Source organism: Xenopus tropicalis, chromosome 2, assembly GCF_000004195.4.
Source record: "Xenopus tropicalis strain Nigerian chromosome 2, UCB_Xtro_10.0, whole genome shotgun sequence".
Classification (NCBI taxonomy): Eukaryota; Metazoa; Chordata; class Amphibia; order Anura; family Pipidae; genus Xenopus; species Xenopus tropicalis.
In genome coordinates, this window is record NC_030678.2 from 44,835,381 (window position 1) to 44,851,025 (window position 15,645).

Consider the following 15,645-nt stretch of genomic DNA (forward strand, 5'->3'; position numbering starts at 1 on the left):
TTCCTTTTTTAGCATGAAGCTCTGCCCCCTCTTGTTTTCTGAGCACTCCTTCTGTCTCTGACTATGTAGACCTCAAAGAGGTGTCTACTGGGCATGCTCACTGCCTCCGCTCCAATTAAAATCAACCAGGCTTGCACTGTAGGCACCTCTTTGAGGTCATCATAGTCGGAGAGAGAAGGAGATGAGTGCTCAGAAAGCACTAGACAAGGAAGATAAAAAAGAACTGTAGTTGAACTGGCTGTAATAGAGAAACAAAATAAATCTAGATGCACGGAAGGTATGTTATTCTGGGGGCTGTACAGAGTGTTTTCAGAGATTTAAAAAAAGGTTTACTTATTCTTTAATAGAACTGGTAAGGTCTCACCTTGAGTATGCAGTGCAGTTTTGGGCTCCAGTCCTTAAGAAGGATATTAATGAGCTGGAGAGAGTGCAGAGACGTGCAACTAAACTGATAAAGGGGATGGAAGATTTAAACTATGAGGTTAGACTGTCGAGGTTGGGGTTGTTTTCTCTGGAAAAGAGGCGCTTGCGAGGGGACATGATTACTCTGTACAAGTACATTAGAGGGGATTATAGGCAGTTGGGGGATGTTCTTTTTTCCCATAAAAGCGATCAACGCAGAGCCCCCCCCCCCCTTTAGATTAGAGGAACTGAGCTTTCATATGAAGCAGCGTAGGGGGTTTTTCACGGTGAGGGCAGTGAGGTTGGGGAATGCCCTTCCTAGTGATGTGGTAATGGCAGATTCTGTTAATGCCTTTAAGAGGGGCCTGGATGAGTTCTTGATCAATCAGAATATCCAAGGCTATTGTGATACTAATATCTACAGTTAGTACTAGTGGTTGTATTTATAGTGTATGTATGTGAGTGTATAGATTGGTAGGTGTGGGTTGTGTGTGCTGGGTTTACTTGGATGAGTTGAACTTGATGGACTCTGGTCTTTTTTCAACCCTATGTAACTATGTAACTATACAATACAGGACAGAAAATCCCAGTCTGACTGTTACATTTATATATATTACAAATGTTTTATCTAGGTGTTTCTTTTTTTCTTTCCTTTTTCTCCTGTAGTTGCATTCAGCTGTGAAAAAGATTCAAGTCCACAGACCCGGCTTTAACTATACATTTGCTCATATCTGCATGTTGAGCAATGAGAAGACCTGCATAGTGGATGATATAGTACATATTCTGGAGGAATTAAAGGCAGCTCGCTCGCAAAACAGAACAAACTATATCATCACGTATCCCATCACAAAGTTAAAGGATGGAAAAGAGGTGTATAATGGACACCAGCTGGGAGGTGTAACAGTTCACAGCAAAGATCGGGTTAAATCCGCCGAGGCCATTCAGCTCACATATTACCTTCAGGCAATCAACTCCCTCAATGAAGTGGTGGCAGAAAAATGGGAATCTGTTTTCTGTGAAACTGTGGAAAACTTCCAAAAATTAAACAGGGAAGTCAAATTGTACCCTTTTACTTCTTCATCTCTAGGACAGGATTTTCAAAAAACCAGCAGGGTTTCCGAGCGCTACCTGATCACAAGCCTTGCCTTAGTTGTCTCACTGGCTGTAATCTGTTGCTCCATGCAAGACTGTGTCCGAAGCAAGCCTTGGCTTGGTCTTCTTGGATTGGTAACTATCAGTCTTTCTACACTTACTGCTGCTGGAATCATCAATTTAACAGGTGGAAAATACAACTCTACTTTCCTGGGGATTCCATTTATCATGCTAGGTAATCAAATGCTTCTCTTTGTTCTTTTATCAAAATAAAAATGTTCTAGGCATGATTTAGCAATAATCTATTATATCTTTTTATGTTATGGTACCAATAAAAAATAAAAAAAATTCTATTTATCTAATTATTAGCGCAGAAAAAAAATGGTTTGAATCCTTTTTCCTCATATAAATGGGGGAAAAGGCTTTAGGCAGGTGTTAGTGCTTGGTGTTGCTGATGAATAGCACGGAGTACTGATACCCAATAAAAATGTACTGAAAAAAGCAACGAAATACAACTATCTATTTAAAATTGGTTGCCCTGTGTATAATCAATTGTTTCTTATCTTACAACCTCACAGGCAGACAGCACAATACTGTTGGCCACAAGATGTCCCTGTCTGTTAAGTAGAAGGATTTCCTATTTCTTCTGCTCAATGACTCTCCCTATGCTGTGCAAGCTAGGGGGCAGCCAAGGGGATGCCCACAAGTCACGCATGTGTGGGCAGTGCTGTATTCAGATGGAGCACAAAGAGCTGTATCTTTGGGTACAACTTAAGGGGCAGATGCAAAATTAAAAAAACAAGGTGCTTTGCACCCTGCTCACATTTACTATATCTATATCATTATATATGTACAGGAGCCCAGTGCCAATGCCCACTCTGCCCTATCCTTATACCAACCCTGATGATAATTGTTGTTGTTTGTATCAATATGTTTTTTTTCTGGCAGTGATAATGTTTTTAACATTGCTTATAGTGCAGTGCACATTGCTCCCAGTCCATCACACCCTGGAACATTTCTTACAAAGTTGAAAGACCCCATTGTACTTTATGATTGTTTACAACTCAGACGTCTGCAGTGGTTAATCTAGCAAATTACAGTTTGTGCAAGACAGAATTGATTTCTATTTAGATAAATGGAAAGTTAGAACAGAAAAAGGCTTCATTTATAATTATTTTGTCAGCATAAACATATGCAAAAGAGGTAGATTATCGCAGTTAAGTATGACATGAAATCTATAAGTCTTTAGATGGGACGTACAATGCAGATAAGTAGCCAAGATTCCACATAACAGACACAAGGCCCCAAGCAAACTGCTCTTATAGATTATAGATCCATATAGATTATGGAACTACACAGTGGCTTCTAATATCCTTCTATTTCACAGCAGTTGCTATCTTTTTGCATTTACATTAAGTTCATTGAGAAGTAACATATTCTGTAGGTTGCTCATGTGTAGTAGTTGTGGTTTTGGTGGTGTTTTATAAACCTATATACAGCGTTGCAATGGATATGGGTTCATTATTGTATTGCAGCCAGATATTTGCTTGCTGTTCAGCCACAACAGCAGAAAATCTGTCTAATTTGCCATATAATAATGATAAAACATGTTTGTGTTGCATAACACGCAGAATCATTTGGCCACTGACATTCTGCATTATCAACCCACCAACTGTTGTGCTGGATATGACTTGTGCTACTTACACTTTCACACTCTGGCTTGCTTATCTAATAGAAAATGAATGCTCATTTAAGTGGATAAATTTGCTGCATGATTTTATAGATATGCTAAGCTGCCCACAGTGCACACAGTAAAGAAAGCAAATTACATAGTCTTAAAGGGAAAAAGAAATATTGTTCAAAGGCTGAACATAGGTTTACTGAATGCTGTCAAAACAATCAAGAACTAGTTATTTACCATTATCAGTGGGCCAAAAGCGGGAGCACAAAAATGGAAAATGTGTACCCCTTGGATCCCATGCAGGATTTACTTGCTCCATGGCAATGGCTACTGGATTAAAAATCAGGCATACTATACAGACCCTTAGCACCTTCACCTTTCAGGGCTGCTTAACTTGCTCAGAATCTGCTTAGAATTTCCTTCATACAAGTACATTAATTATATACAGTCACCAGGCAAATTGATCCTGTAGAATGATCAGAGCTGAAATGGCCAGTAGGGCTATAAGTTTGTGCTGTCAACTGGCCAGGGATCTCTGTGTCTGTTCCCAGACTTACAGCAAATTCTTGTAAACTCTGCTGTGAATGTTGATTATTATTGCCTTCCCTGCCTAGTTTTTTATTCTTCTCAATGTATATTCATCATTCTGATCCAGCAGAGAGCTACAACACGCCACTTAGTGTTCTTACATTTGTACCCCCTGAGGTTCCCAGTGACCCCTAAGGAGCTTAAACATTTGCTTAAAGCTGAAAAAGATTTTTAACGACTGATTTATGAAAGGCGGATAAGCTGCACAGTGCAAAAGTCAGGCACAATTACAAATATGATTATAGGGGTCATTAACGAAGACACCCTGCAGAATGGAAGCAATGGAGGGCTCATACACATGCATTTTAATATGGTACCTGTGTCCAAACCCACTTCTGCATTTTCATAATGGAAATGGATTGGTTCCTGATGCATCCATCTTGCCTTCTCTGATGAAGGTACACGACTTTGTATATTTATGGTACCATGGAACTATTACTGCCCTGGATCTAGCAGTAGCTCCAGGTTGTGTCAGTAGGTGAACCAGACTTGTGCTAAGTAATTCACATGTACATTTTGAGCACACACTACAGATGTAACCCCCAACTGAGAAAACGCTAAGATGCAAACCAATTTACAACACAAACATAATTGCTTCCATTTTGACACATCAGGCACAATTACAAAGGCCTGGCTGCAATTATGCTGGAGTTCTGGGAAGAAATTTTGCATGGGTAAGAAACATGGCAATTTGGATCTAAAATTGCACTTTTAATGCCCTACTGTCTTTTTGCCCACAATGCACTTTGCCTCTACTCTTTTTGCGGCCTTAAAGATCAGGCAGACATTTTTTTCACACACAGTATGGGGTGCAAATATTTCTTACAGCAATGGCAAAGGTCACCCACCATGCAATATGTATGGGTGGGACAGTCACACCAATTTCACGGCGTGCACAAGGAGCACCAGTGAAAGCAAGGTGCATGTGGAGCCACCAGTGCAAGGTAAAGAGTGCACTTTGGACTGAACCTGAGGTAGGTACAAGTGTTAAGTAAATGGCTTCCTAACGGGTACTATTCTGTGTGGAGAAATGAACCAGCCCTTGTGCATGTTCAATGGAAAATTAACCCTAGCTCTCTAACCATTTAAAATGAGTTAATGAACATTTAGCATTTCTGACATTCCTATATAGTCGGTAGTTGATATAATATAGATGATATCATTTAGATACATTCCTTTCATTTTTCTTCATCTTTCCTTTTAAATGAGTATATTTTTATCTTTTTTCTAACCCAGGCAGTAAGCTCATCAGTATTCATTTATCCCTGTTTTTTTCCACGTTATAATTTATAGTACATTTTCCAAACACCATGTTCCTCCCTCATATACAATTTTTACTGAAAAAAGGAACATATTGCTGTCACATCCACACAGGATTGCTTTGCTAGCAACCAATTAGGTTACATGTTAGCTTCCAGCTTCTCATTTCAGCCTTCTGCCATTTCTAAATCTTCTCAAATCCCACTTCCAATTTCCCACTGTGCATTTAAATCATTTAAACTTCTATGAAAACTCATTTTCTCCTGAAGGAATCTTTAAAGAGCTTTCATGACAGGTGCGGCACCGACTCTGTGCAGCGGTATTGTATTAATATTCTTCTCCTCTAGCAAATACCTGTCATTGTGTTGGTTCTGATTAGCTGGAGACTCCATTTTCAAATTATGCTTTTGCAATGTAACAGTTTTCAGTGCAATATGGTATATACTGTATGGTTAATTGGATGGATGGTTCTGAGTATAGAGGTATGTTATTACAGACATGTCCAACACAAGATTACACATGTACGTCTGCATGCAGGGAGCAAAGTGCAATTTTGCCAAAGTGCAATTTTTTGCCATGTTTTTCCCGCAATGTTTTTTTCCCAAAATTCCAGCATTATTGAGGTGCAAGTGTGCTGCCCCTATTGACGCAGGGTGCAAATGGAAACCTGAAGCTACTGCCTGGTCAGGAAGTAGTGGCAAGTCCTAGGTTCCCCTGCGTCAATAGGTGCAGCAGGACTCAATTCAGAATGGAGGGCAGAAAGGACTGAGTGGTGCCAAGTGCAACCATAAGGAAGTTTAAGGAGCACATGTTAATGCAAATAACTTTAATGAAAGAGGTTTTACGCACAACTGACTCTGGGAAAAGTGTGGAGAACGCAGCTGCACTTGTGGATGTATATGAGCGCTATGGACCTTTTAGATGATGTTACACTAATAGAATATGTAAAAACAAATGTAAAATGATATTTCATTAAGGGAAAATGAAACCTACTAATCTTCATTGTTGGTGCTAAAAACTATATTAGCAAACCTTCCCTTCTTCTGCGTCATATGGTATGCACTTGTGCCCAGGTAATGCTCTTGTGTGGCTTTTTCTGTGGAATCTGAATGGTACCTTTTCAGCTACATTAGATCAAAGTATGGAGCAGGCAACACTAAGGGGCAAATATATATATCAAAAGGTAAGAATAGTGGGCCACAGTTCTCCTGAGGAACACTCAATCTCTCTTTTCACTTAAATAGGATTTTGGAGCCTTCTTAATCTCTACATTCTAAAAAGTTGCTAGATGTTAAATCAGAAATTGTAAGCTCTTTTAGGCAGGTCCTTCTTCACCTTTTGTACTGGTTATTGGTTGCTTTGTATGTAATTCTGTGTGTCCAGTTTATTAACCCACTTACTGTACAGCGCTGTGGAATATGTTGGCTCTTTATAAATATGTCAATAATAATAAATGTTAAAAAAATGACAGTAAACGTATATTTTTTTTAAGGTAATAGGTATATAGAGTAAAATGATAAGGTGATAGCATCATCTCATAAATAGACAGATAAAGCATGAAGGATTGCACAATTTGCCTTTAATAAAGCTCTGGTAAAACATATCAGGCATTTTCTAAACCATTTTAATTTCTTTTTTACATATTTGAGCCATAACCAGACCCTGAGGTCTGTGTAGCTTTTTAACTGGTTATTTTGTTTTTTATTATTTCAAGAATCCCCATGAACTCCTCTGTGACTTCTTAAATAAATATATATATCTATATTACCTGAAGGGTGGCACACCACTTTAATTATATACCCAGGTGCACCTGGGTATATATATATATATATATATATATATATATATAAAGAGATAGATAGATAGATTACAGTCAGAGAGATAGGTAGATAGATAGATAGATAGATATACAGATGGATAGATAGATAGATAGATAGATAGATTACAGTCAGAGAGATAGGTAGATAGATAGATAGATAGATAGATAGATAGATAGATATACAGATGGATAGATAGATAGATAGATAGATAGATAGATAGATAGATAGATAGATGATAGATTACAGTCAGAGAGATAGGTAGATAGATAGATAGATAGATAGATAGATATACAGATGGATAGATAGATAGATAGATAGATAGATAGATAGATAGATAGATAGAATACAGTCAGAGAGATAGGTAGATAGATAGATAGATGGATAGATAGATAGATAGATAGATTACAGTCAGAGAGATAGGTAGATAGATAGATAGATATACAGATGGATAGATGCATGAAAATATGCACACTATCTAATATGCTGTTTTAAATAGGCACATTCCTGTTAAATGATCATTCCTTTTTAAGGAAATAGCTCTTGACTGTTTTTATGGAAAGCAAGATGTTTAAAGAAGTAATTATAAACCACAAGCACTGGTTAAATTCATTAGTGAACTCCCAGTTCTGTAGGTCCAAGTTTTTTAAAGATCAAAGTCACTAATGTGCCTGTAGAATGGAGCCTGCAGACCCCTTTGAAAATCACAAAGTCAGAGATTTTTCTATTCAGCAGCTTATAAGGCCCATACAAGGTGTGAATACAAAGGCTTCTCTGAGAGGTTAGGTAAGGGCTCAGCCAGATAATGTGACAGATATCAATCAGGTTGGCTGGAAAACACAGTCAGCCAGGGCCAAGAATGTGGTTTAAATATTGGCCCAGGGGCCAAACTATTGAATGAGCCCTAGGCGGAGAAACTGTGCAAAGACAGTCTTGTACAATGGGCAAACAGCACTTATGGCACATCATCACGAGTGCTTACAGTAGTTTACAATATTCTGAGTGGATACCAAAATGTGACCTGTAAAAGTGACATGCTTTAGTAGCTCATGTATGAATCTGGTTGCCTGTTTGCAGAATAATAATATAATTGTTTGAAGACTCCTGGTGCATCGCAGCACTGTCAAAAATAAATTAAAATGATGAGTTTTTTGGCCTCCAGGATACCTAACAGTATTCATTTCCTTATTCCTTTTTTATTTGAAAGGCAATAATTGATATTGAGATATGTAGGTATTTTGTATGCATGTGTATGTGCACATGTGTGTATTGTGGCTTTTTTACAGTGGAGCTATAAACGTGGGAGCATCGGTATCTGAGAGATTCTTCCCTCAAAGTTTATTGCTGAGTAAATCAAACATTCTACAGTTTTTCATTATAACCCTGGAGACATTGATTCATTAGAATTTATGAAAGAAATATAATTTTACTGCAAGGATTATTACAGCTCCTATGCAAATAAATACAGACAATGCTGTCTATTGGAAACATCTATGCAAATGTTTGTTAAAGGGAACTGTTGTAAAACTGCAAATGCACTTGCGCTTCATCACATGGAAATGAGAAACTTTCACAATTCTGTACCGTTTCTAAAATAATCACATTTCTCTTCACTTTCCCCATCTCAGCAATCTGTCTCTCTACACGCAGCTTTGTGTCAGAGTCAGTTATTTTGAAACACAGTTTGCTCTAATACATTGTTTAGGCAAAGGCAAAGGGAGCACCCACTGTTAATGTATTAGAGCTGTCAATCAAATTCCTATTGTGACACCTACATGTAGAGCAACAGATTGCTGAGAGGGGGATACTGTATTATTTTTAATTCATTATGATTAGAAAGTTTCTTATTTCCATGAGATGACACATTAACTTTTCATTTTCTTGATAGTTCCCCTTTAAGTACAGGAAAAAAATTATTTTCGTGCCACATGTAACATTTCATTATAGTCTACTACCATATTATTCATACTGCTAACTACTTATGTTCCATGATATTAGAAACTTTGTGCCTTTTATGCTCACTTCTCATTTTATATTGTGAGTAGTGCTGAGCAAATCTGTCCCGTTACGATTCGGCTAAAAATTCGGAAAACACCACTCCTGGTAATGTCAAAAGACGAAATTCAAATTTCATCTCTTTGGCTATTGCGCTCTCTGTATTAGCGATGTAGGTAACCTTGACTCTCTCTAAAATAAAAAAATTAAGCATTGAGGGACACAAAAAAACTAAGCATAGAGGGGCGAGGGGGCGACGCTATATCACCTAGTTGATAGTAGCCTCTAAAACAATTAGTACTGAAGAAGGGCTGCCACATTAGCTGTGTTGGTTGATTAGCTCTAGTATGTGTATGATGATGCGGATGATGCGGAAGTTGCAGGGTTGGACTGCAGTGTAGTATATTCTACATTTCTACATCTATTCAGCAGCACAATCTGTTTTCGCTAAATATAACATGACAGAGCTATGACTTGATTGTATGTAGGAGTGCATTACACAGGAATTTTAAGGCAGAGGGTATTGGTCAGTTACCTATAGAATTTAGATGTTAATGTAAACCTTGTTAGTTTAAAAGAAGTTAGTTAAACAGATTTTAAGGTAGGTGTTAGGTAGATTTCACTTAATTATCTTAGTGGGCATTAGAAGCTGATTTCATGCGTTTTGAGCTCACATGTCAGAAGTATAGTAGGGTATATAAGGGTATATATAAGGTCAGCCTAGCTGCTAAATGGTCCCTATCCTACAGTGCAGTATGCTGAGTGTCGCTGGCTCCCTTGCACAGTCTGGGAAAGGAGGAAGCAGGGAAAAAACAAATGGGTGGGTCTAGTAGGGTTTCTGGAAAAAAAATTCAATAAACAAGCCCAAAACATATCTTTTTTTGAGCACATTCCTTATGTATTCAGAGGAATGTAATGCACTGGCACGTTCTTGTTTTTTTACACAATATGTCCCCTTTAACTTCTAAGTAGGCATTTTTCATCTGTAGTTCATTGCTATACATGCAACCAAACCTTGGACTTGACGATTGAGACCTAATTACCTTTAAGGTTCCTACTAAGGGAGAAAGCATGGCAATGAAAAAACAAATCAGGCCCAAATTACTATGTGTGTGCCTTTGCTCTAAGAATTGCTTTTCCTTTCAGCACATTTCTAAAATCATCTCTACAGACAGAATATGACATTGCACAAATTGGCAGATAACTTCTGGAAAAAACCCTGACTGCATCAGACACAAACACACAGCAGAGCCTATCCACATCCCAAGAGACATATCTGCTGGCTTCTATCATTCCTCTAGTCTGCCAGTTGAAGTTTCTTACATGGCAGTTAGCAGCACTGTCTCAGACACCAGATAACGGAGATTTTAATTCCAAAAAATAATTTACTTTTACTTTATATAGAAGCAAAATGACAGTGGGGGATGCCATATTGTATCTGTATTTTGGTTAGCATATTGGTTGGCTAAACCAATGCAGTCACTCTTGTATTTATATTTTGGCTGGAAGAAAAAATGCTTCTATAGGGCATAAAAGATGCGAAATAACCTACATGATATAATTAACATACAAATATATGTGCCTTCTCTACAAATTCACTTACAGCCATATTATGTCCAACCTACAGCTTCTAAATTGTGGGTGGTTATTTGTGAGAGCAATTTAGTGAAAATCTTGGTGCATTTAAGAACGTAAATAAAAATGTAAAGTCTAAAAACTAATTTAAATGCTAATTAAACCCAATAGGATTGTTTTTCCACCAATATAGATTCATGCTGTCTTAGTTATGATTGGATCAAGTACAAGGTACTGTTTTATTATTAAAGAGAAAAAGGAAATCACTTTTAAAAATTTTCAATTATTGAAATAAATTGTAGTCTATGGTAGACGTGCTTCCGGTAATTTGGAGTTTTTTGGATAATCGGATTCTTGATAACATCCCATATTCCATTATTCTCTAAGGAGGTCAGTGTAACAAAAAGAAAATGATATAAAATGTAGGGTTTGGATTCACGAAGAAGCAGACTGACTTTGCTGTTAGTGGGCTTGACTTTAAAAATAGGCTGTATTGTTAATAGGTTATGGTGCAAGCGGCCCAAATATTACAGGGCAGTCATGGTCGGGAATGAGAATGGAGAATGAATATTCAATACTGCTCAGCATGTTACGAGGTGTAGAGATGTAGCGAACTGTTCGCCGGCGAACTAATTCGCGCGAACATCGGGTGTTCGCGAAAATTCGCGGACTTTTGCCGATGTTCGCCACTTTGGGTTCGCCGCGGTTTTTTTTGGCGCCGCGTTTTTTAGCCTTGGTTTTCCCACCGCGTTTTTTCGCTTCGTTTTATCGCCTATGCATATACATAGGAATAGCTTGCGGTTTTTTTTTTTGGCGTTTTTTTTACAAAGTATTTTTCAGAGAAGTTTTTGCCCTTGATCCCCCTCCTGCATGCCACTGTCCAGGTCGTGGCACCCTTTAAACAACTTTAAAATCAGTTTTCTGGCCAGAAATGGCTTTTCTAGGTTTTAAAGTTCGCCTTCCCATTGAAGTCTATGGGGTTCGCAAAGTTTGCAAATATTCGCGAGTTTTGGCGAAAGTCCGCGAACGGGTTCGCGAACATTTTCGGCGATGTTCGCTACATCACTAACGAGGTGCCCAAAATGTGGCAGTTGCATGAAGAGTCCATAAAAAAATACATTTGTGATGGTGGCCCAGTTGTTTGATTGGAAATGACTAGAAGGGTTGAGTAGACTTTATACCAGCATGAGGGTCCTATTTAGTGAGAAATTGTAAACTAAGAAATTCAAGAATTCTTACAAGATAGGTAAGCTGGTGTTGAATATGGTTGGGAAGGCATTTCTCTACATTTTCTGCTATTCTGTAAAACAGACTAGGGGGCACATTTACTAATCCACGAATCCGAATCACGAATGGGAAAAAATCAGATTGGAAACGAAAAATTCTGAAGATCGAAAATATTACGAAAATGCTTATGAAAAAATCGTATTAGTCACGATAATATCGTATTGGCGATCCGAAAGTCACGACATTTTCGTACCGAACAATTGTAAACAGCGGTAAAACATTTCCGATTTTTTCGTGCAAACATCCGAAAAAGTCGTGTGGCGTACGAAAAAACTCGTGCGGCGTACGAAAAAATCGTGCAGCGGACGAAAAAGTCATGCGGACGCCCGAAAAAATCAGCAAAAATATGCTCGGAGTGTTCATGCTTTTGTAAATGTGCCCCTAGATAAAAGAATATGTTCTGTGTTGCTCTTCTTTAAATCGGGGGCCTGATTTACCATTAACTGGCACAATGCTAGGAACAGGAATGCAGGGCCAAAATGCCATAGAGTCTATGCTTTCTTGCAGCTGGCCCGAATGTTCTCATTGCACTTATTACTGTGACTTACTGTAGATGCAAATGTACCCTGTAATTTACACATGCCATTCACTTGGCATTAAGTGCGGGGTTGATACACGCTCATTTCCTTGTGCCACTCACTTGGAAGAAATGTAACCTCTGCCCATGCCCTGCCTCCATTACTTCTGTTGTGTGCAATTATTCCAGCAGAAGACACTACATCAAGGGAAAAAAACCATGACAGTGTGCTGATATTTTGTGCTTTGCACGTAGACCCTGTTATTAAATCAGGCACAAATGATTGTTGAGATACGACAGGTATTTTGTTTTCATGCTCCTCTCTATGGCATTGTATTTTAAATGAAGTCAGAGCTGATTTCTTGCAGCGGTAACCATGCTAACCATGCCCAAGAGCTTTCTTTATGCAAACTTGTCACTCAACTAGTTCCTAGATATTCTCAAAATGAATTCATTTATTTTCAGAGATTGCACTGACATATTCTATACATAAATCCAACACGTGTGCCCATCCTACATTTTTTTGTTTTGCTTTACATATTCCTAGCAGATATTTTTCGCCATAGTACTATTCTTTTTCAATTCTCATAATTTCTGAATCTGAGCATGTCTAATTCAATCCCTTTCACCATGTACATATGATGGAGGCATTAATATGAGGCATTAATACTATAATGTATGTGTGCACCATAGATTATGAGTTAAGCCTTCAGATTTAACTATTTATCAGATTACAAAACATTTGAACATTAACCTAGATATAACTTACAGTGGGATGGAGATCTTTATGCTGATCTAGAATTAAGCATAATATTGGGACACTTATCAGACTGAGATACTTTCTTAGTAGATAAAAGTAAATTAGAAAAATGCTACACTCAATTGGATTTACCAATAAAACAACAAAATCAACAGTTTCAGTTTCATAAAGGTGACCTTCCATGCACACAAGTCCCTGGGGAAGATCACTGTCACAGAAATATTGGACTATATACTGTATGATTTGACTTTCTCAATAAATTGCTGCTGTTAAGACTTCAGTACTTTTTATTTTGATTACTTGCAAACATGGATATTCTCATTTGAAAGCAGCGTTCCTCTTTGGACTACAGTACATATATTCACCCAATACCGCCATGCACTGCCATTTAGTGGTACTGAGGTTCTTTTTATTATAAAGTGCATGCTATTTCAATCAGCTCTCCATAAAATAATTTGAATGCATTTATTCAATTACAGGTATGGGATCCATTATCCGGAACATTGGTATCCAAATAAGCCCCAAATTACAGGTAGGCCATCTCCCATAGACGCCATTTTAATCAAATAATTCAAATTCTAAAGAATGATTCCTTATTTCTCTGTAATAATAAAACAATATTGTGTACTTGATCATAACTAGTATATAATGAATCCTTACTGTAAAAACAGCTATCCTATTGCGTTTAATTCATGTTTGTAAGATTTTTTCTAAACTTGGGGTACAGTATGGAGATCCAAATTAGTCCCCTTATCCCCTATTAATTAATTGTGTCTTGCTCATCAAGAAATACAAATTCCAAACTGGAGAGCTGTGGAACAATAATTGAAATATTTAAAAAAAAAAAAACAAATGATAAAAAATGAAGACCAATTGCAAATTGTCTTAGAATATTACTCTCTACATCATACAAGTATGGGACCCATTATCCAGAATGCTCGGGACCTGGGGTTTTCCGGATAAGGGATCTTTCCGTAATTTGGATCTCCATACCTTACGTCTACTAAAAGATTATTTAAACATTAAAAAACCCAATAGGATTGTTTTGCCTCCAATAAGGATTAATTATATCTTAGTTGGGATCAAGTACAAGGTTCTGTTTTATAATTACAGAGAAAAAGGAAATCATCTTTAAAAATTGGAATTATTTGCTTATGATTTAGTCTAAGGAGATAGCCACCAAGTAATTTTTAACTTTACAGATAACAGATCCCATACATGTACTAAATTGTAACTCAAAGGTGAACAGCCCCTTTAACCTTCCTTCTTCTTTAAGCACTTGCCCATTAGTGAAGGAGCCCTAAATGTGTTAAGACTATAGAGGTTAAAGGGAAAAAGTGTGAAACTTCAGAGGCTGTCTTCTTGGACGTGGTGTAATTGAGCATTTATTATTTAGATCTGCTTTTGTTGATTCAGTTTTTCAGCACCCAACATGGCATGTATCTGAAAAGAACACAAGAAAGCTGTAAAAATCCTGCTTATGTTTGTTTGCACTTGTTATCCCCCCATGCATTATTCGGTTTTTTTTTTATAGATTCATTCATTGATAAAGTCTTTGTTTTACTACATGAATATGAAATAGTAAACAATATGTGTATGATGATTAAGATTATTATTTCTTGTTTATGGCACAAATATAAATGAAGCCCACAGGTCGGCCCTTCTGGGAAGTCTGCCTGTGCATGTTGATCGCTGCCACCAGGATTGATGCTCTTCATGGCCACTGGGGATGTAGAAATAAGTTGTATTGTTAGTGTGCATTTTCTTTTCGATTTTCTTTTGTCATATATGAATACTAGACAGCAGCAGCTACCAGTGGTTGCACTTGGTTGGTAAAGTGGAAAGGTAAGGTCCACTAACTTTGTGTGGATAGGCTTGGAGAGCAATAAAATTGTATTGTATGCTGCTTATGGTAGGTTCTCATTTAGGAGAAAGAGAAAGAAATATATTTTCATTGTTATTGGGTGGGAATGGAATGGTTGCATGGTATATCTAATTGCTTAATATTGGGGTACTTGGTTTAATTCTAATAAGGGTACTGTCTGCACAGAGTTTGTATATTGTTCTATGTTTGTGCTGGATTCCCCCAGTTGTCCATGCCCCCCCTGCAATCCAAAAACCTACAGCACTTTTTTAAAATTAAACTGACCATATTGTATGTACGACCCGGATTCCAAAAAAGTTGGGACACTAAACAAATTGTGAATAAAAACTGAACGCAATGATGTGGAGGTGCCAACTTCTAATATTTTATTCAGAATAGAACATAAATCACGGAACAAAAGTTTAAACCGAGAAAATGTACCATTTTAAGGGAAAAATATGTTGATTCAGAATTTCATGGTGTTAACAAATCCCAAAAAAGTTGGGACAAGTAGCAATAAGAGTCTGGAAAAAGTAAATTTGAGCATAACGAAGAGCTGGAAGACCAAATAACACTAATTAGGTCAATTGGCAACATGATTGGGTATAAAAAGAACTTCTCAGAGTGACAGTGTCTCTCAGAAGCCAAGATGGGTAGAGGATCACCAATTCCCACAATGTTGCGCAGAAAGATAGTGGAGCAATATCAGAAAGGTGTTACCCAGCGAAAAATTGCAAAGATTTTGCATCTATCATCATCAACTGTGCATAATATCATCCGAAGATTCAGAGAATCTGGAACAATCTC

At 37.5% G+C, this 15,645-nt stretch overlaps 1 protein-coding gene across 1 annotated transcript in view; it reads left to right on the forward strand.

The window, feature by feature from the left end:
* The window catches only part of ptchd1 (patched domain containing 1), a 72,170-nt gene that overhangs the window by 31,244 nt on the left and 25,281 nt on the right, over window positions 1-15,645 (forward strand). The window contains exon 3 of the mRNA XM_004911662.4: window positions 1,069-1,729. Coding sequence (XP_004911719.1) covers window positions 1,069-1,729 — 661 coding nt within the window. The remainder of the gene's footprint in view (window positions 1-1,068; window positions 1,730-15,645) is intronic.